Here is a 26,645-nt window from a genome sequence, read left to right on the forward strand (position 1 = left end):
ACCGGAAGTAAATCACATCTTTCAAGTTGATTGGAAGATGTGAACCATGACCCTACAATAAGGGAGTGGACAATGTCTGGAATGCTAGGCGTACCGGAAGATAAGCAGTTCTAAGCATTCCTCCATGCCGTGCTGATGTATTTTAACATTAATAAAAGCTTTTAGGAGAAAACATGCCTGAAAGTCCTTTTAAGTGTTTTGTTACTCAGACACATGACATTGGGACTGATTGGGGTAGATTGCAAGGGTGACTCCAAGATATAATTTTATCATATTTTATCTATATTTTAAATTACTTTACTCTATTTTAATTTCATTTTAGACTGTATTTTACTCCAATTTCATCTTAAGTCATATTTTACTTTAGTTCCATTTTAAACTGTATTTTATCAAATTTTATTTTAAATTGCTTTTATCAGACTTTGGTAATGATTTGTTGCTGGAACTTTGCACTTTGATATGGCCCAAGAGCTAATCAATAAAGATTTATTATTTAATAAATAAATAAATTTGGTTCTGCTTTTACTATTGAGTACTATCAGTGGTGGGATTCAAATATGTGAACAACCGGTTCTCTGTGTGGATGCCGCTTCCGGAAGTCTATTCTGGGCCTGGGCAACAAAAAAGTAGCTACCGGTTCTGCCGAAGAGGTGTGAACTGGCTGAATCCCACCACTGAGTACGAATCTGTTATTTGAAGTAGTACTATGTCACCTTGTCTATTAGTAAGCCTGGTCTTAGTGCTAGGAAGGAAGGAAATAGCACCTGTATAAGTTTGGAAGTATGAGATAAACTTTTAATTATGCTTCTCTTTTCAGGTGAAATGGATGATGTACTGGATCATATTTGCACTCTTCACAACAGCAGAGACATTCACAGATATTTTTCTTTGCTGGTTGGTATCCTTTGAAATGTATTTTTCTTCAGAAGAAAACTAGAACAGAGCAAGCAGACCACACACAGGCACACACTGTAGAAAGTATTAGGTACCCAATGATACTAGGTGGGTGGAATACTTGTCCTGGAAGCGTGGCACTTCCTTTCAGAAATGCCAAGTGTTAATGTCAATGTTGTTGATTGTTGTTCTCTAAAATCCCACTTCAAAGGGGAAAATTGTAAACATACCAATCATTAGCATTCTTGAGAAACTTGTGGTTTATATAGAACTACCACTACAGTTTGTGAATCAAAGTTTATTTACTGAGAAAAAAAATGCAATTCTTCGAAGGATGTACGTTATGAAGATGCAGTTCTGGCATGTGTATGGGGAAGATATCAATAAAATCTTTTGGGATTGGACAACAATGATATTTGTCTTATAATAGGCAAGCAAAAAAAGAAGAAACATGTTCTCAAGAATGAAAGCATATACAATAATAAAAAGCATATAAGATAATAAAAAATCCTTCCACATTTTAAAAGGGCAGGTAGGTGACAGAGGTTGAGAAGGACCTGAAGAAAGAAGCAGGTAGATGTGCCTCACTGTTCAAATTAAGTATGTCTGAGTTTGCAAAGTGGTTGAATCCTGAATTTTTCTGCATATAAGCACAACATAGATGTATGTCTTTGAATGCAGATATACTAAAATATAACTAGAGCACAGAGAATGTTTCTAAATTCCCAGGAATTTAGAAATGGTTGCTTATTTCTTATATTAAAATTGGTCCTGGGAAAGTCCTAAATAGAAGAAAATACAGGAAGAATATGAAGATGAGAATGGGGTTGTAGGAAGCAAAATAAGGACAGGAATCTTAAAGGTAGAAGGAATGATCAGGCATGAATATCTTGCATGTCACTTTTAATATGCATATTTAAGCCACTCAGAATTACCCTGTGGTAAGATGGGTGGACAATAAATTTTATAGACAAACAAACAAACAAACAAACTTTATGAGATCTACAACAGTACATTTACCAGTGGAATTGTGAGAAAGGTGAAACTGAACCTATAACTTCTTGCTTTTTTGTTATCAGTACTCAGGTGACATTTGAGGGCCAAGGATTCAGCTCATTGTAATCTTGCACAATTGCCTTTGCTTAACTGAACATCAGGATATATGAGATACTTCGTTTGCTTTTGCTCTCCTAGAACTTTTTTCCTGTAAGAAATGTGGAACTGAATATTGCTACCATCTTGAAACAGGTTTTGTGCGTTAGTCTGGACTGAAATTTGTGCAAGTTGTCAAGGAACAACTAGGATGGAAATAACCATTGATATGTCCTACTGTACTTAGGAATGAATGAACAGTGAGACTTCACATGGCATTCTCAAATAGAAGGGAGGATAGATTACCTGTTGTGGTCTTCTTCATTTTATTAGTGGAGGCATTGTACATGGGTTTGTGAGCGGGACTCCTGACTCATGTTATACATGAAGATGCGCTTAAAGACATTAGCAAAAGCCAAATTGCAAGGAGAAATATTTTTGGATGCCAATATCATAAAGCAACTATCAATCTGAAAAAGGAGCATTGTAGGAATTTCTAAAAGTCATATTAAAGAAGAAAAATTATAGCCCTAGAATGCAATATAAACTCTCAAGAATCACAAGAAGCATTGATAAATCTTCCAGACTTTCCTATTCATATTACCTGAGATTTAGGTATGGGTGTGGCTTAGCATAAATGCACACATTCAAACATTTATAAATTTACTTTATTGGTAAATTTTAAAAATTCCCAGGGAACTTGATTTGAAAAGAACAACAAAATATATTCTTTTCCTTGTCTGTAGGTTCCCATTTTATTATGAACTCAAAATAGCCTTTGTAGCTTGGTTATTGTCTCCGTACACAAAGGGCTCCAGTCTTCTATATAGGAAATTTGTACACCCAACTTTATCTTCAAAAGAAAAGGTCAGTGATATTATTTCTCATAAATTTAGATAAGCTTATGAATATTTTTAGGCTGTGACACCATTAACCATTAGTTAGCCTCATCAAACTGAATGATAACTATTGAATTAGTTGTTGGATAGATATAATATTACTTACACGTTTTGCATTCCTTTCAGAAAGGTTTTATTTCAGTAGGTGTTACTTTTTTCTTGATTGACTTGTTTTTACAAATCAGTACCCAAAAAAAGCAGTTTCCCAATGGGATGACTGTCAGCGTAATCAATGATCTCAGCTATTGAAAAAAAAAATTACAAATGTTTCAGAGGCAATTGGAACAGTCAGTTAGAAATCTTGAAGAACAGCTCATATGAGAAATAGATTTGTAATGCAAATTTGTCCAACCTGGTATTTTTCAGTTATATTACATTGAGCTACAGCTTCTTTAATTCCTATCCAGGTGGGAATTATGGGAGTTACAATCCAATACACTATGACACTTCCAAAATGAAAAGGACTACCAAGAGCCCTTTATTATCCTTCATTTATCATGTACCCCTTTATTATCCTTCATTTCTTTTAATTCAGCAATCTCCACATTGACAGAACAATAATAATCTTCCCCCATTTGTCACCAGCAAACAGAGGTGGCAAAAGTTGGCATCTTAATACTAAATAAATTGCTGGTTTTGTTTTGGCTTAGTGTATTGTGTGAATTCAGCTAATTAAATTTAGTTATCAGACAATGGTTAAACAAGTGGTGGCTTGCCATGATCTATATACCTATCCTTTTGGAAAGTAATTTATCTACAGCACTTTTATATCATGCTTGCTTCTGGGGTATAATTTGTGGATTATTCTTCTTCAGACTGAGCGTTAAGGAAACTTCTGAGTATCTGTATTGGAATCAGGTGTTCCCTAAGGATCTAAAATAGCTTTGCTTTTTTTTTTACTCATCACTCTAATTAGGACCTACACTGCAAGTTTATATCCCTATTTTTCTATTAAAAAGAACATGTGAATAGGGAGAGCTGAGTAATTATTCATTTTATTTCTCTAAGTAGATTGATATATTATATTAAGCAGTAAAGCATGGTCACCAAGCTACAGTTGTTAAATTCATGTAACATGTTAAGCCCAAACCTAACAAATTATGACTTAGACATCATCCTGAAAGTGGAATGGAAGAAACTTCAGTTTCCCAAGTTTGAATATTTATTTTATGATAAAACTATGACAACTCCTCTCATATAATTGTTTCATCAATGAGGAAGATGCATGATTTGGTCACCACGATATAAAAAAGATGTTGAGACTCTAGAAAGAGTACAGAGAAAAGCAACAAAGATGATTAGGGGACTGGAGGCTAAAACATATAAGGAACGGTTGCTGGAATTGGGTATGTCTAGTTTAATGAAGAGAAGGATGAGGGGGACATGATAGCAGTGTTCCAATATCTCAAAGGCTGGAATTGGGTATGTCTAATTTAATGAAGAGAAGGACGAGGGGGGACATGATAGCAGTGTTCCAATCAAGATCACGTGAAGTGTTAATACCACTTTACAATGCCTTGGTAAGGCCATACTTGGAATACTGCATCCAGTTTTGGTCACCGTGCTGTAAAAAAGATGTTGAGACTCTAGAAAGAGTACAGAGAAGAGCAACAAAGATGATTAGGGGACTGGAGGCTAAAACATATAAGGAATGAAAACATATAAGGAACGGCTGCTGGAATTGGGTATGTCTAGTTTAATGAAGAGAAGGACGAGGGGGGACATGATAGCAGTGTTCCAATATCTCAGGGGCTGCCACAAAGAAGAGGGAGTCAAGCTATTTTCCAAAGCGCCTGAGGGCAGGACAAGAAGCAACGGATGGAAACTAATCAAGGAGAGAAGCAACCTAGAACTAAGGAGAAACTTCCTGACAGTTAGAACAATTAATCAGTGGAGCAACCTGCCTCAAGAAGCAGTGAATGCTCCAACATTGGAAGTTTTTAAGAAGAGATTGGACAGTCATTTGTCTGAAATGGTATAGGGTTTCCTGCCTGAGCAGGGGGTTGGACTCAATGACCTCCAAGGTCCCTTCCAACTTTATTATTATTATTATTACTATTACTATTACTATTACTATTACTATTACTATTATTATTATTATTATTATTATTATTATTACATAAACCAGACCCTGTTTAAATTGTTTTGATCTATCATTGTGATCTCTTTGAGAAGGGGACCAAAAAGTATGCAGAGCAGGCATGGAAATATCTTCTCTTTGATAAGTAAGAGAAAGAAAAAATTATTTGAACTCTTTTGAGTTTGATTGTGGATTTTTTTTTTTTTTGACAGGAAATAGATGATTGCTTAGTCCAAGCAAAAGATCGCAGCTATGATGCCCTGGTGCATTTTGGGAAACGGGGGCTAAATGTTGCAGCCACAGCTGCTGTAATGGCAGCTTCCAAGGTAACTAGTAGGACAATTCAGGATATGAGAGTTACTTTAATACTACCATTTTCTTTGGCTGTGAGAACATTCAGACACTGGTTCACGAGCAATGCTTAGTATCAGAAGCTCTAAAGCCATTTGCCATCAATAGCAGAAGACCACAAATGTCTCAGTACATGCAGACACAAGGCCCTAAGAATTACATTCTTTCCAAGGTGATTAACAGCAAAATTTAATATTATACCGGTACTTAGGAAAACTTAAAGCTAATTCCACAAAGAATGACTAATAACAATATGTACCCACAAGTGTAGTGGCTTGAAATATAAATCTAAGAGTTTTCAGAATTATTTCATTTCTTTTTCAGGGATTTCTGTTTCAAAAAAAGTATAATCTTCATTTAACCTATTTCTTTTTTGTTGAATTAAAGTAAAAAACTCTAAATCGATTTTATATAAAATGTCTCCCAAATAATATTTAAAAACCTGAACAGAACATTTTGTGTTGAAAATGAGGTTATTTAAAGAGGTGGGAATAATTGTATGTACATTTACAATTTCTGTATGATAATGAAGAATGAACTGATACAGATAGTCTTAAAAGAACAATTGAGCCCACAATTTGGGTCATAAGACATTGCAGTTGTTAAACTAGGTGCCAATGTGACCATCTCATTCAACAACTGCAACTCCAGCTTCCCCTGTTGCAGTTGTTAAACAACTGCACAGGGGCACCTTGGGATGGGAGAGGCTCTGGGAGGCCAGTTCCCATCATGCAGAAACCTGCTACAGACCAGAAGGCCTCAGCCAGCTAGACCCATCAGTATGCGGAAACCTGTCGCAGGCCAGGAGGTCTTGGCCAGCTATGCCTTTCAGTGTGTGGGAGTCTATTATGGAATGGGAGCCCTGGGTCAGCAATCCCACCAGCAAATGGGGTATCCTCCCACCCCACCTTTCCCAGAACTCTTGGGGCTTTTCCCCACCACACCACTTTCTTGGAAAGCTTGGGATTTCTCGTCATCCAGTTGTGCAGACCCACTTCCCTTCCCTTTTCAGGTAGCTGCTGACAAGAATCCCCAGCCAATGAGATGTACATCTACTGCAGAAAGCTAGCCAGCCCCAGCCCTTGCAATATTATGAGCCTCTTTCTATCTCTGGAAACATTGTGTTGGCTAGCTTTCTGCAGTCGGCATACCTTGCGTTGGCTGGGTGTACTTGTCAGCAGTTGCACAGAAAGGGAAGGTAAGTGGAACCAGATAGCTGGCAGAGAAAAGATTTAGGCCTTGGGGACTGGTGGGACAGGGGGCAGGCTGTGCTGGTGGCCCTAGCAGGTAAAAGCTTTCCAGCTCATGGGTGGAAATTGCAGCACTCCTGTGGCCATAAGGGCCTGTAGGCTGCCAAGTGCCCCAAATTCTGTCACATGACCACAGGAGGATTGCAACAGTTGGAACTTCAGGAGGGGGTTTTATATCCCTTTGTTCAGTGCTGTTGTAATTTTGAACAGTTCTGCTTTGTTGCACAGTCAGCCAGATTATTGTTAAATTTAATTACCACCTATCTCTCCATGGGGCTACTGTAAGCGGCTTACAAGAATAAAAAGGGAGAAATGATAAGAGTGTAAACAAAACTGAAGTAAAATACTGTAGAACAATAAAATAAACAATGGAAAAGAGACAATCAGAATATATCAATATGATAACCAAAAAAGTGGATGGATGGAAATCAGAGAGAAGGGAGTGGGAGGTAGAGTCAGCCATCAATCCAGCATCCACCTCTAACATAGAACTCCCCCATTTGGTCTCCAGTCCAGTCAGCAGAGCCAGGTCTTCAGGCGCTTGCAGAAGGATAGGAGGGTGGGAGCAGATTGCCCTGGAGGGCAAAATGTTCCAAAGGGTGGGCGCTGCAGTAGAGAAGGCTCTTCTTTTGTATTCCGATAGTCAACAGTTCTTTGACCAACAGGATCCACAGTAGGCCCTTTCTGCCAGCACAAGTAGAATAGGCTTGTGCTAGTGGGACAAGATGGTTCATCAGGTAGTCTGGACCTATGACATTAAGGGTTTTAAAGGTCATAACCAACACTCTGAACTGCACTAAGAAACAGACCAGTAGCCAGTGAAGTTCACAGAGCAGAGATATAATATGGGCCATCCTCTTTTAGCAGGAGACATGAATCCAGGAGAACCCCCAAGCTGTGAAGTGGGTGTGAATAGGGTTGTACAACTCCTTCTGAACTAAGGATGACAAAATCTCAGATCCTGAGGCTCCATGCACCCAAAGCCACTTAGTCAGTTGCTGAATGAATGGTCATAAATCAGGGATTATCTATAAAAGTGTTATTTTTCATTTCAATTGATTCATTGCATTGATTTAATAACATGTAACAATTAAATGTCAGATGATCCTGATTATTACACATTGGACAAAAGGGATATGTTTGCTATATTATGCTTTCAAACAGAGAGGAGGTCTAATTGCCTAATAAGTTAATTATATAAATAGTTATAAGAAAAGTATTAATTGGAATTAGAGGATAAAGATTGATAGGAAATATAAAACTCAGTTACCAGTTAGGATCTTGTTTTTCTTTTCTTATTATTATGAAGATAAGACTATTTCACATCTAAACTGTGTATTATTTAGTATCTGAATGCCCTTTAGAAGAAGTGGTGGAATCTGCCATACATTGTATTAGTTTCTCTTCTTTGTAGAGAAATTAGCTGTTAATTATTCTACAAAAATCTTATAGTGGAAGTCAGTACTCAACATGTATACATAGCACTCTGTAACGACAATAGCAAGATTTTGTACAAGTGGTAGAGTATATGGTATATTAAGCTTTTCAGCAACAAGGTTACCTGCGACTTCATACTTGCAGAACAATCTTAATGTTTGTTTTATATGTTGCCACAGTGGGATTTTTTTTTACCTGCTAGATCACCCAGCTCCTTCATTTTCTGTTGCATTTGGATCTGAAAGACGGGCAGGTAACCTTGTGAAGGTTCTAAACTAATCTACTTCTAAACTAATCTACATATTATCAAGCAAGACTAGCATGCTTGCCAATATCTTTTTTTTTTTTACTAAAACAAGCACTTTCAAGAGTAAATTGTGGGACATTGATGTCATTCTGCTTTCTTTGATCCATTCAGCTTTAAACTATGACTTTATCAGTAGTAACAAAAATTGCAGGGGTACCATTTAACATAGTAGTAGTTTACACGGATGTTACTACAGTATTACATCTATGTTAGTTTCACTTAGTTATGACAGGATTATTTAGTCATACAGTGGCTGTGTGATTTCATTTCTTAGATATTAACACACAAGGCTTGTGCAGAGTTTCAACTAGGATGCTTTGAAGCACATGGAGGTGCAAATATAGCATCTCTGCAATTCCTTAAAGCAGCTATATATATTTTTTTCTCCAGGATCGTGTCCCTCTCTGCAACTGCTATGCACTCCCAAAAAAATTTACATCTCGTTTATGAAGTTGTAGAAAGTTGTTATATACTGTATGTGCCACCATTCTCTCTAAAACATCCTTTTGCCTTGTGCTGTGCAGCCCACTTAACTTAGTGATCAATTCCTACTGGAAAAAAAATCACCTGAAACAATATTTTAGCTACATCTCTAAAAACATTTCTATGTAAAAACTATGAACAAAAATTTACAAACTTAAGATACATCTTTTATTCCTGACCTGGTTTTCACATTGCATTAATCCAGTGGTGGCGAACCTATGGCACGGATGCCAGAAGCGGCACTCAGAGCCCTCTCTGTGGGCACGCGCACCATTGCCCCAGTCCTAGGCCTTCAGCTGGGTTTTATAAAACCTTTACGCTTTAGGCCTCCGCCGCTATGTACAAAAAAAAAAGGTTCAATCAATCAGTCAATTTCAACTTCTCACAGGAAAAAAAAGATCTCGCAAAGTTGGAATTGATTGATTGAACTTTTTAGTCCCACCCAGTCTGCTGTTACCACCGCAGCTACACCCACCCAATGGGCCATGCCCACCCAATGGACCACATCCACCCGGCACCCGACGATACATAAGTGGGTTTTGGGTTGCAGTTTGGGCACTCGGTCTCGAAAAGGTTTGACATCACTGCACTAAGCTATAATTTAACCATGGTTTTCTGAAGAAATAACAGGCTTGAACAAGGCATTAAACCAATGTGGGTGACCTTTTCGTAGTCAGAGCCATAGTTTTTGAGAATTTCAAGCAGTGACATGATATGGTGATAAGGCAGCAAACCCACTTGTGGGAGCTTTTTAGTGTTTGGGGAAATGCTCAATGCAAAATATGGGCACTTGTTTCTATATTATTTGTAAAAAGGGGAAAAACCATATGACCAAAAATTATTTACTATTCAGCTCTAAATATTGGTGGTACAGTCTTGAAAAACTTCAGGGTCTACAAAAATGAGGTTTGGGGGACCATTCTTATGCTGTGAATTTTCACCAACCTATAAACTATGTAATATAAAATACAGTTGTTGAATTCAAATAACACTAAAATTGAAATTTAAAGTTTAATCTGTGAATTCAGTTGTTAAGCTTTTAGATTTTGTGCTTTACATATCGTTGATATTTTTATGTATAAGCATCCTTCATATTACTGTTTTAAACAAAAATCTAGTTACAAAGATAATTTTCCAGTTTCTGAAATGTGTACACTTTAAAGAAGGTTTAAAAATCTTTTGATATAGCCATCTTTGTCTAAAAAGGAAGCATGAGTGAAAAATTTATAAAAAATGAAGACAAGGTAGACTAAAATACATCCAAAATATATCAAGAAATTTATACAGACTGATAATATAAATACAATCTGAGATACTTCAAGCATTTAATGAAATATTTGTGGAAAAAGACTGTTAATTTCATGTAATATATACTTTTGGTTACATACCCAAAAAAATACATTTTCTTGAAAGTTATTTCTGATATAATGCTAACTAACCATTTGGTGTATGGTTTAAATGAAAGTATTTTTCATTTAAATAATATTTTTCCTAAGTAATATTTAACAACTTAAACGACAATCCTATGTATATTTACTGAAAAGAAAGTCCCAGTGCATTCAACCATGATGATACTCAGATATGCATAGGCTCCTAAGGATTTCATCTAATATCTAGCACCATTATTTTGCTTATTAAAAATCAGTGATGACAGTTTTTACTAATTCAGTTCATACTGTTTTTGTGTGTTTGCATGTACTTTGTTTCATAGTTAATTGATACAGGTTTTATAGTGAATAAGAAACACAGGATGCAAAAGATACATACATCTTTGTTTCAAGATGTAAAAATAAACAAGAGCAAATGATAATTTTGAGACTGAAATATTTAGCAGGCTATGGTTATTCCTCTGTTGGTAACCTATGGATTGAGTGGCTGGAGAGCATTATAATCAGCAGCTGCCATGATGGGAGACAGTTCAAAAGTTTCAGCCACAGATAATCCTCAATTTAGGATTGGTTAATGATTAATGAAGTCTAATCCTGCAGAAATATGGCCTTAAGACAGAACGACAGATGTATTGTTCAGATAATTATTTCAGGGGATCAATAATTATAGAGCAATGCAAGAAGAAGTGAATCTAAAAAATAAAGGATATTGCCAACAGAACTATTTTAGTCTACAGCAGCACATAAATTACCACTGATGAATAAATATTTCACAAAGACATATCCATATAATTGCATGTTCTATATTCAGGTAGTCCTTGATTTACAGCTGGTTGCTTAGCAACCATTTCAAGTTATAATGGACCCCCCCCAAAGGTACTTATGATCTGATTCTGAAGTTTCAATGCCCTTCAATCACATGACCATTTGTCAAATGCTCAACAACTGGCTGCATTTATGGCTGTTTGCAGCGTCTTCTAGTTTTTAGCAAAAATGCCCCATAGTGATCAATGGTTTGTTTTATAACCACAGTGGTCACTTTATGACAGTGACAGTACCTTAATGATCACTGCAAAAAATGGTCATAAAAACAAATTGGTCATATAGGTGATCCCCTTTTAACCATAATGACTTATAACTGTAATGGGAAGGTTCCATTAGAGCCATAAGTCAAAGGACAACCTATATATTGTGTTAAGGATCAGTTCTTAGCATGGGCATCCTAGCAGACAGAGCAGTGTTTAGCTAACCCCATAATCTTTTAAAAGGGATACATGTGAATGAGTCAGTCAGCTCCAATACTACCTTCATTGACACCAAACACATTTGTTTCAATCCACATTAATTCAACTCAGACAATGAATCTACACTTGTAAAAGGAACAATGGCATGCCTTGGCCTACCTGCAAAATCAGATTACTTAAACTCCTCCCTTTCTGCTAGAGAAAAATGGTTTGTTGTTTTGAAAACTAAAAAGAGATTGGAAATAGAGGCTAAGAAGAAAACCAGCATATCTGCTACGTTGCAAGCAGGCCCCTCAGGGACTGATGCCCAGGGATAACTGAGTCAGAGAGAAACCTATTGCAGAAAAAAAATCCTTGAGAAAGTAAAATTTTAAAAATCAGTTAGCTAAAAGTATGTTGACCTTATTTTTAAATCAAATGTATTGTCTTTGATTATTATTGTCTTTACTGAAGCTCAGTGTGTGTTTTATAAATTGACACCTGTTTACACCAGTTACTTCTTTCTTAGTAGCAAATCAATAGCATGTTGTGATCTGCTCAGTCATTAACTTGTATATTTTTAATTTTTTATTAAATAAGTTCTTTGTAAAGTAAAACACTACAAATTTAAATAAAAAAGAAAGTAATAGAAAAGAGTTAAGTAAATAAGAAATAAAATGAAAGAGTAAACAGGGAAAAGAAAAAATATTTAAGAGTGGTTTCTGATCTTTATAGCAATTTTATATTTTTTATATTTTATCCTCTCTCTAAGGTTACATTATGGCTCCCTTCTTTCCATATTCTACCCTGGGTTATCATTAAACCCATAAATCCCAAGTTCATTTTTTTCCATTTTCAGCAAAAAAAAAATCTGTAAATTTTCTTGTATATTTGTTTTATTACAGGTTGTTTTCAAATTCTGCCAATATCTTGAATAGCTCTGTATTTTTAACTCCTTTGCTAAAAAGAACTGTTTTGCATGTTTCCTTTTCTTCCCCTTTTAAATAAAATTTAATTCAAGAATTCTTGTGAGACTGTTTAGAAACAGATTTCCCTAGACCAGTGGTTCTCAACCTTTTTAATGCCGCGACCCCAACCGGTCGTAAGTCGAGGACTAAACCGGTCGTAAGTCGAGGACTAAACCGGTCGTAAGTCGAGGACTACCCAACCGGTCATAAGTCAAGGACTTTCCCTGTCCGGGAGCGCCGCGCATGCATGGTTCCGCCCCCTGCGCCGGCCGAAGCGTAGCTGGCAAGCGGCAGAGACAGAGCAGGCCGACCACCAGCTGGCCCAGCCCAAGGGAGGTAAGGCACCCGCCGGAAAAGGGGAAAAAATGGCGGACAAAAAAAATGGCGGACAAAAAAAATGGCAGACAACCTTGCTTGGCGACCCCCATGAAATGGTCGATCGACCCCAAATGGGGTCCCGACCCACAGGTTGAGAACCACTGCCCTAGACCAAGCAATATTTCAGCACAATATTTGCACAACAGTCCCCAGCATCTCCAGAGGAGTTAGAAACTTTCCTCTCTGAAATCCGAAGCAGTCAACAATCGGTGTGATATAGGAGGTTCTGAACAAAATGAACCCATGATCTAATGAGCTTTTTTCAATTTCTTCCTCAACTAGTTTATGGGTCATAACATATCAGAAGGCAGTAAGGATGCGGCCTGCTTATAAAGTCCTCAAGTATGCTAGCAAGGAAAGATGAATCGCAGAAATGCCATGCCATTATTGCTCAAAAAATAGAGTCCTGCCGGTTACAGAATAGGGGAGTTGAAACTTTGGGAGAGAATGCTTTTTCTTTGTCAAAAAAAAACAACAACCCTACAACATCTGACAAGTAATCTTCTGGGAGTAATCTTTCACATTTATAAATTTCTCAGAAAATAGAAATAATTGCATGTGAGTATGAGGATGAATAAAATGTGCACACATACTAATATGCATAAAAACATGGCAATGAAGAAAATAAACTAATTGAAAGAGAGATGAAGTATGTCCAATTTGTCCCTCAAAGTAATGGATTTTCAATATGCGTTTTTTTAAAAAAAGTTGCATGAATACCTATTATTCTTAAGATAAAGAAAATGACAATCAAAAATTTATTATGTATCTCTATTGATTTTCACAGGGTCAAGGAGCGCTGTCAGAGAGGCTCCGGAGTTTTAGCATGCAAGACCTTACCACAATTAGAGGAGAGAGCAGCAGCACTGCAATTCCACTTTCTCCTGCCCCGTCAGTTTTTGCACGGGCAAGTAGCAAGCAGAGTCAGCTAAAAACTTCCAAAATTGCATCAGACAGTATTGGATGTTCAGGTTAGTAGGAGTTGCCTGCAGACTTAAGTGGTAACATTTCCTCCTATCATCAGTTATTAAAAATGGACACAAGATGACATAATGACATTGAATTTTGTACTTCCCCAAAGCCCATATAGTTCCAATTTCAAATATACTAAAGGACATTTTTAGAATGATTTTGTAACCTTCAGTTGGGCAAAATGTGAGTCATAAGGCAGCAATTTTTGAACCAAGGTACCTCAAACAGATCAATTTACACAATACTGGGACCCATTGCTCTTGCAGAATGAAATTTGGGAAACTTATGGCCGCTTTAGTGCCACTGCTATGCTGCTGCTGCTTCAGCACCACCATACTTCTGGGTGATATGATCAGTAGGGAAGCTGGCAAGATACACAAACTTAATCATGATTGCCCATTGCAGGGAGAACGAGCAAGAGGGAAGTTAGTAGGGAAGATTGCAAGTTGTTCAGTTAAATCTCCCCCATTCATGCTACCTCCCCAGACCCTATGCACTTGCATCGTGCCAATGAACTGCACGTCTGCTCACCATACCTGGCCTACAGTATATTACAACCCCCTACACCCTTGTGATCTGTGTGGCAGCTCTTGCACACCCCCAAGCACACTTCCTCACCTGTACAGCACCATAACACATGCTTTTCCTGACCTGTGCAGCATCTTTCACATAACTCCATTACACCCTTCCCAAATAATATAGTAATAAGATTAATTCTTCTTTCTTTGGGAAAAAATGGAGCAGAGATGTTACTTATATTAAACAAAAACTGCATGGAAATGTCACATTATATGTTAATGTTATCCATAGCAGAACATCCAGATTCAGCCAGTTTCATTCCATACAGCATTAACCTTGTGAACTCTCAAGCTTCCTCCTTCCATTATATATTCAAGGTGGACAGTATTTAATATTTATTTGCTACGTATATGTAGGGGCGTGGGTCTATACATATGTTGTTCATAGTATGTTTAGGTGTGTGTCATGTATGTGTTTCACTTTGAGAGCGGGCAATTAAATTTCATTTTTGATGTGTGCCGTTGTGCCCACAGTAAAAAAATGACAATAAAGGTTATCTTATCTTATCTAATGCTGCTGGAATTCAATTTTGCATGGGCTAGGTTCTTCACCCTTGAACCTACTGATTGTTAAGGAAATAGTTGCAGAGATATTCAGCACAGGAAATGTCTGCATTTTTTTCTCTCTTCCTTGTGTAAAGACAAAATATACTTTGTATATTTCTATATAACATGTCATTGGATACTTCTGGGGCTGTCATTTTCTCTCTCAATTCAATTCTCTTTTCTTTCTGATTGAGACCTGCAATTCAGGCTAGAAAAGATCACTCCACAGGCTCTTAGCTATAGATTGACTCATTGTTTCCTAAATAAAGCTAATTTTTATTTTCTTTCATAAAAGTGGAACACTTTTTCCATACACTATATATAAAGGTAATTATGATCCAACAAAAGCTACTATGGGTTCAAATTTAAAGATGGAATGTAAGATGTAAAAAGCATAAATTAATGAACAAAAGAAAAAAAGATTGTTATATATATTTTATTGATTTATTAAGCAAATGTATAGAGCTGCCCTTCTATCAAAAGACCTCTAGGTGGCAAACAGAAATAAAAACTAGAATAAAATAGAGTTGGAAGGCACCTTGGAGGTCTTCTAGTCCAGCCCCCTGCTCAAGAAGAGAACCCATACCGTCTCACAGGTGAATGTCTAGTCTTTTCTTAAAAATCCCCAGTGATGGAGCACCCACAATTTCTTGGGATAAGTTGTTCCACTGGTTGATTGTCCTCACTGTCAGGAAGTTTCTCCTTAATTCCAGGTTGCTTCTCTCTTTGATCAGTTTCCAACCATTGTTTCTCGTCCTTCTATCTGGTGCTTTGGTGAACAACCTGGCCCCTTCTGCCTTGTAACAATCAGATCTTCAGTCTTCTAGAAGGGCAGTAGGGTAGAGGCTATCTGTATCTCAGCGGAGAGGCTATTCCATAAGACAGACACCATGACAAAGGTCTAGCACAGGTCCAGCTTCACTAATGGGACCTGGAGCATGTCCATTCTGTCTACATGAGATGGTGGCACAGTTACTTGGCCACATGCCATATAGGTTTTAAACAAAGCAACTAACATTTGAATTGCACCTGTAAGTTGGATGTTGTGTAAATACATCATGAAGCATCCATCGGTACAAGTGCCACTGCATTCTAGACAAGCTGAAACTCCCAAATGTTCTTTGATGACAACCCCATATAAAATACATTTATTTTATACAGTAATGCAATCAGGAGGTGAATAAGACATGAGTGACAATGAGCAGTGTCTCCTGATCTAGGAATTAGTGCAATTGGAGCAGGTGATGATGATGATGATGATGATGATGATGATGATGATAGTTGGAAGGGACCTTAAAGGTCATCTAGTCCAACCCTCCGAGTTTGACATGCCCACCCTATACCATTTCAGACAAATGGCTGCCCAGTCTCTTCTTAAAAACTTCCAGTGTTGGAGCATTCATAACTTCTGGAGGCAGGTTGTTCTACTGATTAATTGTTCTAACTGTCAGGAAATTTGGGCAAAAGCCCTCTAGTCATGGCTACCATCTGCAGCAGCTGTGAGTCCAGGAGTATTCCACCCACTTTCCTCTGTGTCTAGAATTTACTACTGCCTCCACTTTATATTCTTCCTCCCCATTTACCAGTATAAGAAGGGAGTGCTACCTGTGAACACAGAATGCAGGAGGATACCTCTTTCACCAATAAAGATTGATGGTGAGGGTGAATTTTCATTGATGCTGCAATTTGCAACTTGAGTGTAACTGGGTTTATTTGCTTAATCATTGGGAAGGGGCCAAACATTTTTGATCCAGTTTTTTGGAAGGTCTTGTGGAATTAAAAAAATGTTGAAAGCCACAACAGATCCCCTTCTGCAATTCTAGCCCTCTCTGGTCTACATTCATCTACTGGGTTTTTGTATGTGTCCTTACTAGTTCAAGTTGTTCTTTAAGAGGGTTTAGGCAGCTTGCCTCTTGTGCAGAAAATGTGAAACACAAGGGACAGCGCTTTTGTGCCTGATTGTTGGCAAGATCTGAGAGTGGAATCTGAAAGGTTCTGGGAATAAAGGCATACCAGTAGGAGTGTGCTGCATTGTTGTAAGGAAGAGATCAGTTCAGTTGCCTTGTTGATATGAAATATTACATCTTACAGTCACAGTTGTCACAGTTGATTAACCTTCTCAGATTCTCTGTTAATGGTCAGATGATGCAAGGAAAAGAAATAAACTAGCACTGATGATGTAATCTAGTTTGGGTAATGAAATGCCTGCAAGAAAATACTCAAGCTCAAAGAGCACCAAGGACCCATCATTTTAAAAAAAATATTTAGTAAGTACAAAAGAGCCTTCCAAAATTTGGTAGTGAACTGAATTCCTTTGCCTGAAGTTACATGATTAATGAAATCTTCAATCATGTAATTTCAAACATGTGGTCCAAAAAAACCTGACCATTAGGAGATCCTTTCAAGGCATAAAATGACCCACTTTGGTAAATAAATCCACTGCTACCAGTATGTTTATATATCTTTGCATCTAGGGAAATAGTCCCAGGGCTGTGACAGACTTACTTGTTGCTGCAATAATTCAACCCATTTACCAGGGATTGGTTTTAATGAACGACAGATATGACAAGAGGAAGCACAATGCTTAATGTCTGCACATTGGCAAGACCACCAGAACTCACTGAGATCTCTATGTTGGGTTTTAAACACACCCCCCCCCCAGTATCCTGTTGTTTTGTCATGGCACAGCTGTAATATTACTCCCCCAGTAATATTACTCCCCACAGCTGTAATATTACTCCAGGAAGGCAATTGTTGGTCTTCCTGGAGGTCATCCATCGGAGCCCTGGCATATGCACTCTCTTTCCCTGGTTCAGCTTTTCAGGTTGGTCTGATTTATTGTGTATGGTTGGGGCACTGTTGTTGGGGAGGGTGACTGTGGCACATTATATTCCAGCTTATTTGCGAGGGTATTTGGAAATTTGTTTTGGAGCCTGGAATGTAGAAGATGTAAAAATCAAAGTGGAACAAAAAATATGCCTGGTTTGCCAAGGTGTGACCAAATTCATATGATCTATGGGAATTTGTATAACCATTTTCTTCCAACAAATGTCTGCATTGCTGAAATGGAATTTTTACCACCAGCAAATCCTTATTAAAAATATAGTTATTTTCTGCTAAGTACATAGCAATAGATCTTCCACTCCTTCTTTTTCCACTTAGAGCAGGACTGCTTCTACTACCACATTTGAAGTATCTGTCTCTACCACAAAGGGGCTGGGATGGCAGAGAAGGATCTGAAAAGCAACCAGTACTTTTAATTCTTAAAATGCTTTTTGTTCTTAAGTTGACCAGGAGAATGCTGATTCTTTTTTAACAACTGAAAAAGTGGTGATCAACAAAATTAGGGATGATTTTTTGGTAGAAGTTAGCAAAAACCAAAAAACATTGCATATCTTTCACATTATGGGTGTTTCTATGCTTTTGCTGGATCAATCTGTATCCCTTTAGTTAAAATTCTGTACAGTATTCTAAATAGTCTAATTGAGGTAGTCAAATGTACATTTTTTAATTTGGCAAAGAGTTTTTCCTATAGATTTTGCAATATATTTCTGACATGATTGACATGCAAGGGAGAATCTTTGGAATAAACCAAGGTGTCATCTAAATATGCCATAATGTATTTGTGTAAATTATCTGAAAATATTTTATTCATGAATCTAGAAAAAAACAGCTCCACAGTTAACTAGCCTGAAAGGCATCACTATGTATTCAAACCTAATATATCTTGCATTGAGTGCTGTACAAATATTCATGTCCTTCTTTCATTCTGAATAGGTTGCAAACACTTCTAAATTTTAATTTTGTAAAGATAAGTGCCTTTTGCAGTTGGCCTAGTACAGGGCTTTTCAACCTTTTCACAGACTGTACCACCTTTAGGACATGACAATATTCGAGTACCACCAGTGGCCTAGCAAGATGTCAAAAACTTAATGACCCTCCCAAAAAAACACAGGAAAAAGTGTATCCACTTACCACACTTTTAATGGGAAACTTGTGCCTGCCTCTCTGCCATTAACCCTCCACTCTTCCCCCCACAAAAGGCCACCAAAAGCCACATCCAAACAAAAAAAGATTTTCCTATCCCTCCTCAGCCTGATATCTAGGAACAAGGAAGCCCTCCCATTTGAAGCTTTCTAAACTTCCTTCATCCAGATTTGGAAAATAAACTGTGGCTGCCTTAATATTTACCCCCAAACTAATCCGAATTCCAGAAATGTGGTTTTACAGTTGATCAGAGTGGAGCAGGAAGGGAGGAGGAGAAGGAGGAAAGGGAGGAGATGAGGGAGAAGAAGAAAAAGAGGAAGGAGAGGGGAAAAAAGAGGAAGAGGAGGAAGAAAAAAAGGAGAAACAGGAGGGGAGGGCGGAGGAAGAGAAAGAAGAAGAGGAGAAGAAAGAGGAAGAGGAAAAAAGAGGAAGAGAAGAAAGAAACAGGAGAAATAGGGGAGGGAGCAAGGGAGGAGGAGGAGGAGGAGGAGGAGGAGGAGGAGGAGGAAGAAAGTTTCTTTGAAATTACTGATCTGAATACTTGGCATTTCAATTAACCCATCTTGGCTCTTTTTAGCAAGCTAATCAGGGTCAGTGTTGGTCAGTGGTTGGATGGGGAACCACTTGGAGATCTCCAAGCTTTAGGCTGGATGAGCAAGTAGAAAAAGAAAAAAGAAAGGGAAGGAAAGGAAAAGAAAACTAGACACTGTTGAAAGTGTCTGCATTTAACACTTACTTGATTGTGGGGTCATAAGAAGGTGACAGATCTACCTTGCATTTTTTCCCTGGATATGATTATGAATGTGCACAAGAAAATTCAGAGGATATTGAAGCACTAACATTGCCATTATTGAGTGGCTCTCAAGTAAAGTAGGATATTCCTTGGATAATGTTGGTATATAGTTCTAAAAAGCAATGAAGTTTAAATACAATCAAATGTTAGAGATGACTATTGGTTCAGTTTTTATAATTAATGGAATGGGATGGAATGTACTACCATATAATATAGTGATAGAGTTAATTTGTGGAGCCTATCTCCTGAATAAATGTAAATGGAGAATAATTATTAACTATACTGAATATTAATTAAAGATAAATAAAGTGAAATGTCATATTATTTTTTTTATCTATTTTGGGTTTCACTGTAGCAGAACACTGCTACAGTGAATATGTCTCTTGGTCAGAATCACCTTTCAGGCTCTATATACAGTAATTACATATTCATCAGTCACATTTAAAACAAAAAACTTTGAGACTGGGATGTTGAATTCTGCTTGACACTGCAATAATGGTTAAAAGTTTCTGGGAGGCTGCGCACTCCAATCCTGGGCTTCTGCCCAGCTCACTTGCTCATGCTTCGCCGGAAAACATGCTGCTTCCTAATTTAGCAGAAGCGCCAGGATCAGCACTGGGCTACAGATGATCCGCGCTTCTGGGAGGCTCTGCAGAAGCACGGATCAGCTGTAGCTGCGCACTCCGATCCTGGGCTCCTGCCCAGCTCACTTGCTTGTGCTTCGCCAGAAAACATGCTGCTTGCTAATTTAGCAGAAGCACCAGGATCAGCACTGGGCTACAGATGATCCGCGTTTCTGGGAGGCTCCGCAGAAGCATGGATCAGCTGTAGCTGCTATCCTGGGCTCCTGCCCAGCTCACTCAGTTGCTAACTCAACCTTGCCTGAAAACATGTGTTTGATAAACACGCCGCTCACTCACTCACCCTTCCTCTGAAAACAGGCCGCTTGCTCTGTCTCTCCTCACTGCTTCAGTAAGAAAAGCCTCTTCTCTTCTCAGTCTGCCCCTTTTATACCGTCTCTTCTCTCCGCCCTCCTCCTCTTCTCTTCTGGGTGCACCGGAAGCTCCATTTGCCATGTCGCCACGTGTGCAGATCCTGGGGATTCTGCCAAGCTCTGCAGTTCCAGCTGATCTCATCCAGGTCTGTGAGGCTCCGCTTTAATTGGTTCCCTGCCCCATTGCAATTAGCTAGGGCTTGCGTACCATCAGCCAGGTGCTAAAGTACCACTGGTGGTATGCATACCACTGGTTGAAAAGGCCTGCCCTAGTGGTTGTCCAGCACCAGAATGTTCCTCACAATGAATTTGGCTGCTGCTTCCTTTAGCAAGTTTACTTAGGTGTATTCAGTGGAAAGTTCACCATTCTGCATGTGCTGTTGCAGTTTGAAGTAACTACTACCCCAGCTACTGAGTTAATTAAATAATGAAATTTTGAAAATTGGTCACCCATGCATTACCTGCTGCTGATGTTGCAACAATGCTGCTGCAAGGTGCTTGGTGGTTAGTGAAGTCCCCTGGGGATCAGAGGCCATTTCAAAAAATCCTGTCTTTGGAAGACATTATGAGACTTACAAGATTGATGTTAGCCTTACTAGAGAGACCTCATAGGAAACATAAGTTTATATTAACAGAATCTTGTGAGTCTGAAAGCAATTTCCCTCTATCCCCTTTACAGTCTCAAAAACTATGGAAAATCTCTTCTGAGGCTCTTGTCCCATCGCTGCATGCAAAATTGCCTGTTAACTAACTGTTCTCTTGGTATCTCATTGCCCTGTCTCTCAAGGTCATTCCCACATATCATTACACATATTTACAAACCAAAAGAGACAAGAAAAAGCTAAAAAAGAAACAAAAAGACCAGAACACAGCCTCTGCAGTAGCCAATATCTGGATAAGTAGGAATTAACATCCCAAAGGTGCTTTTTCAGGAGGCAACTGGACTTTCCTGTTTTTTCTTTGAAGACATTTCACTTCTCATCCAAGAAACTTCTTCAGCTCTAACTAGATGTTGAGGAGTGGAAGGATTTATATATTGCTTGCAGACAGTTGGTCATTTGTATTCTTTTAGAGAGTCGTTGAGGCCATTTGGAGGTTTACCTGTGCAAATGTGTGGAGCCTTCTTGGCTGCAGATATTTTCTGCCCTGTGTCATCCCCAACAGCCTGCACTTGTCTTCAACAGTGAAGGGCCAAGAAGGCTCCACATATATTTGCACTTTTCAGATGACCCTGAGGACACAGGTAAACCTCCAAATGGCCCCAACGACTCTCTAAAAGAATGCAAATGATCAGCTCTCTGCAAGAAATATATTTCAACTGTTCCACTCCCCACTATCTAGTCAGAGCTGAAGAAACTTCTTGGATGAGAAGCGAAACATCTTCAAAGAAAAAACAAGAAAGTCCAGTTGCCTCATGAAAAAGCACCTTTGGGACAACCATACCTGGATGACAGGATCTCCACAGACATTTAGGAATCAACATCAGACATTATCTGGATAAGCAGGAATCAACATCAAGCAGAAAGCAATACTCTAATCAAAAAACTACCAAGAGCAAAACTATACCCCCACAAAAATTAACAGGGCAAATTACTGTATATAAATAGGGAGAAAATCCCATACTCATGCTTGCACTGATGATATAACAGTTGGAGAATGAAATGTCTGTAAGTAAACAACAAAGCTCAGAAAGCACCAAGGATTCCACAAATGAAGCATTTTTAAATATGTGGCTCTTTTTCAGAATATACATGTTGTTCAGTTTGTCAAATTGTGCAAGGTGAGTGTGAATTATTTTTATGCAATCTGTATGTCTTTTATAAGCATTAATTCTTGCAGCTTATATTTATATCTGAATTATAGTATTTGTAATGTTGTATCCTAATATTAACAATTCAGTCTTAAATAGTTGCTGGTGTGGTTTAGAAAGCTATCTGTGAGCTACACTACCAGTCTGCAATGCTGCCTGAGAAATGCTGTTTTTGCACACAAGTTTTGAATAACAGATTCTTTAGACTTTAAAATTGAAATTTAGGATTTGCTTTGATGTGATTCTCACTTAATAAGAAAGGGTAACTTTGGTTAATAAATGTAATCTATGTTAGATGTTTTCAAGGAAATCCTAAATCAAGCTGACTTGCTAGGCTGTCTCTGATAGTTCTTAAGTTATGATCATAAGGGAGCCTGCCTATTACAGTCACAACTTGCAATGGTCGTAAAATGGGTCCATCATATGATCAACCCGGTTTTACTTTTTTTATTGTGGTGGTGGTTAAATGAATGTGGCAGCCATAAATTTGAACTCATTGTTTGCTATGAGTGCAGTTTTGCCCGAAGCAAGAAATAAGTGACCCCACTTAGTTTATCGGCTCATAAAATCTCAGCCAGCTGCTGCCATTGCTGAAACAGCATATTAAGGAAATATGATTTTGGACAGGAATGGGGAAATCTTGACCAGCTAAAAGACTAAATTAGGACAGCCAGTGGAACCAAAATAAGATCGTATGAATCCCTTGCTCAAAGCCTCTTTTTTATTTCCAGAGAGCTACCACTTTAATCAGTTGACTCCTTTACTTTTCCCATTTGAAAATAATAGGGGAAATGATGACAGCCCCAAACTGAATATGATGGAAATGAGATAATCAAATCTGAATGCCATTGGTTCCTGGAAACTCTGATGAAGAAAGAATATCCCCTTTTAATCGCTGGACAAAACTGAATATCCAAAGTTATTGTTAGGCAGCAGGTATTTTTAGCTGACATTCAAGATTAGAAGAATTACTCAGTGAGGAAAAAGATGAAATCTCTCTGGTCATAAAATATTGGCATTGATATTGATATTGGTACTTCATCACTTGATCCCTTCTCCACATGCAATGGAGAAAAACACCAGTCAGAGGTCAATGCCAACTTGTGATGTGTGGAGCTGTAGCAAATTCTAACAAATGAAACCTTGCTTCTGTGTGTGTGTGTGTGTGTGTGTGTGTGTACATATATCACGTAACACATGTATATTGGAAAATAATACATTTATTCTATTTTTACAACAAATATAATTTGTTATATAATTCAGTTGAAATGATGCCTATTATAAAGTGGTTATGCTAGGTCTTTTCATGGGGTAGTCTGCTTTGCATGTGGTTCAAATTCCAGTTGCTTACATCTCTTGTTGTTTTGTTTGGTTTGCTTCTTTGAATGACTTTGCTTTAAGTTTGTGCCATAGATTTATTTTCCTTTGGAATAAAAGCCTTTGTGTTCCATGTTTGTCACCAGTAAAATGGGCAGGATCTATCATTTTACTCCAGTATGGTAAGGGACATACAGAATGCCAGAAGCTTTTCATTTGCTCTTTAACCTCCCCTGGGAAAAATTCAGCTCAATTTGGGATGGTCAGGTTTTGTAAGGAGTGCAGTGAGTTATAAGTCTTTGTGAGAATTTTATTCTTAATCCCATATGCAGACAACAGGTCCTAATAGATAGGGGGATTGAGGGCCAAAAATGAGCTATGGGGTGTTAGAGGTGGAAATTGGGGATTTGCAGCCTTCAAAATGTTATTGAATTATAGTTCCTAGTATCCCTCATCACAAGTTATTCATTCTACTTTAGGAGGGCCACAGATTCCTCATCCCAATTTTAAAGTTAGCATCCTGTGTAATCAACTGAAATGGGAAAAGAATATTAATTTGGAACAAATGTATTCCCTTTTATGTTTGTATTGCATCTGTATTATATACCTTTATATTTGGGGACTTTATTGTACAACATTATATGTAAGAAAACAAACATGAATCTATTGATATCAAGGCTTCTTTTGCTTTAACATTTCAGCATCTGCTTGTGTTGTCTGATAAGGACAATTCGACTATGTGTCTGTTTGTATTTATTATCAACAGAATACTTATGGTGGTTTTACAATTTACAGTTATTTTTAACTGACATTGTATGCTCTTATGATTCTTGCATTGAACTACTTGCTTCTTTGCTTCATAATCTTTGGCATTTTATATTATTTAAAATTATATAAAGTTATTTAGGATAATTATCACACTATATATTTTCTATATCTTAATTAATAAACTGAATAATATTTAAATATTTTAATACTATTGAAACACTAATGTATTGCTCAAAAACCTTTCTAAGCTAAGGAATATGGCTACAAAAGCTTTCTTGTTCATTATTTTTATTGTTTTTCTTTCCTTCCCTATATATCTATTTTGGGACTCTGATGTAAGTGCTACTGATTGCACGAATAACTTCCAAGCAGGAATGCATAAGAATGCATTATATAACTAAGAAATGCTTACTCTTAACTTGTAATATATAGTGTGTGTGTGTGTATATATATATATATATATATATATATATATATATATATATGCAATAGTTGCGTGTGATATAAAGAACCTTTGTTGTCTTGTTTGATTAGCAATAGAATGACTATAGAAACACATCTTGTTTAGTTTTTTTTCCCCAATCAGGATGTCTACAATGCTGTTTCTATAAGGCATGCATTAAAATATTGGTAAAATTTAATATATACTATTGACTAATTGAGATGTGCCAAATCTGCCTAGATGTATTGTAATTTAACTAAATAACAAAATGTATGAGACTTTTTATTGGGCTTGGCTTTGCATAGCTATAAAGACAGCAATGTTCTTTATAATACTTTGTAAGTTGTTCATAATTCTTTATAACTTTGCTTTATCATTATCATATATTTATGTTGCAAGTAAAGCAAAATAATTTCTTTAATCAGTAGAGATGACATGCGTTCTAGTGTGTTCCTGGAGAAGTGTACAAATAGTGAGGGAAGAGTAGTGGTCACTTTGGTCTGCAGGCTTTCTCCAGTCTTGTGGCTTCAACAAACATAGTTGAGACGGAGGGGCAGGAGCTCAGGGAGGGAGGGAGGGAGGGAGGGAGGGAGGAAGGAAGGAAGGAAGGAAGGAAGGAAGGAGCCTAAATGCTGCTACAGGTTGTCTGGAAATGGTTCAGTGTTGCAGCCCACTTCTCCAGAAAAAAAAATAGCCTGGAGTGCTAGAGAGGGCAGGAGGGAACATTCTCATCAACTTGCTTTCTATTAAATTGATATTTTATGATGGGCCATGCTTATTGTGGCAGTTATCCTAATGATATTTGATTAAATTTTCAAGTGTGTCAACATGGCAAAAAAAGTTGGGGATTCCTGCCATTCAATGAGTAAACTATTTTTCCTTGAGATTATGTAAGCTGGAGTTCAACACAAAACTTAGAAAAGCTAAATCCTTTTAACAACTAAACCAACTAACATCTAAAGAGCAGACAGCTTAAATGACTGACAAATAACATTATTTAATTTGACTCCATTCATATTACAGTGAGAGGAAAAAATTATCTCACCCCTGCTGATTTGTACGCCTGCCCACTGACAAAGAAATGATCGGTCTATTATTTTAATGGTAGGTTTATTTTAACAGTGAGAGACAGAATAACAACAAACAAAATCCAGGAAAACACATTTCAAAAAGTTATAAATTGATTTGCATTTTAATGAGTTAAATAAGTGTTTGATCCCCTATCAATCAGCAAGATTTCTGGCTCCCAGTGTCTTTTATACAGGTAACAAGCTGAGATTAGGAGCACTCTCTTAAAGGGAGTGCTCCTAATCTCAGCTTGCTACCTGTATAAAAGACACCTGTCCACAGGTGTCCACAGATTTCAAACTCTCCACCATGGCCAAGACCAATGAGCTGTCCAAGGATGTCAGGGACAAGACTGTAGACCTACACAAGGCTGAAATGGGCAACAAGACTATCGCCAAGCAGCTTGGTGAGAAGATGACAACAGTTGTACATTTCCACCCCAGGCCACCCCAACGATGCCCTTGACGTGATGACCCGTTGCCTGGAGGCCGTACGGGTCTGGATGGGGAGGAACAGACTCAGGCTCAACCCTTCCAAGACTGAGTGGCTGTGGCTGCCGGCGCCTCGGCATAGTCAGCTGACCCCATCGCTGACTATAGGGGGCGAAATTTTGGCCCCCT

The 26,645-nt window shown here is 37.8% G+C and overlaps 1 protein-coding gene across 1 annotated transcript in view; it reads left to right on the forward strand.

Annotated features, from left to right (window-relative positions):
* The window catches only part of REEP1 (receptor accessory protein 1), a 39,915-nt gene that overhangs the window by 8,549 nt on the left and 4,721 nt on the right, over positions 1-26,645 (forward strand). Inside the window, exons 3-7 of the mRNA XM_015831498.2 lie at positions 818-894; positions 2,733-2,853; positions 5,178-5,291; positions 13,538-13,721; positions 22,365-22,400. Of these exons, the coding sequence (XP_015686984.2) occupies positions 827-894; positions 2,733-2,853; positions 5,178-5,291; positions 13,538-13,721; positions 22,365-22,400 (523 nt within the window). The 5' untranslated portion in view covers positions 818-826. The remainder of the gene's footprint in view (positions 1-817; positions 895-2,732; positions 2,854-5,177; positions 5,292-13,537; positions 13,722-22,364; positions 22,401-26,645) is intronic.

Source organism: Protobothrops mucrosquamatus, unplaced genomic scaffold, assembly GCF_001527695.2.
Source record: "Protobothrops mucrosquamatus isolate PMUCROS unplaced genomic scaffold, P.Mucros_1.0 scaffold_257, whole genome shotgun sequence".
Classification (NCBI taxonomy): domain Eukaryota; kingdom Metazoa; phylum Chordata; class Lepidosauria; order Squamata; family Viperidae; genus Protobothrops; species Protobothrops mucrosquamatus.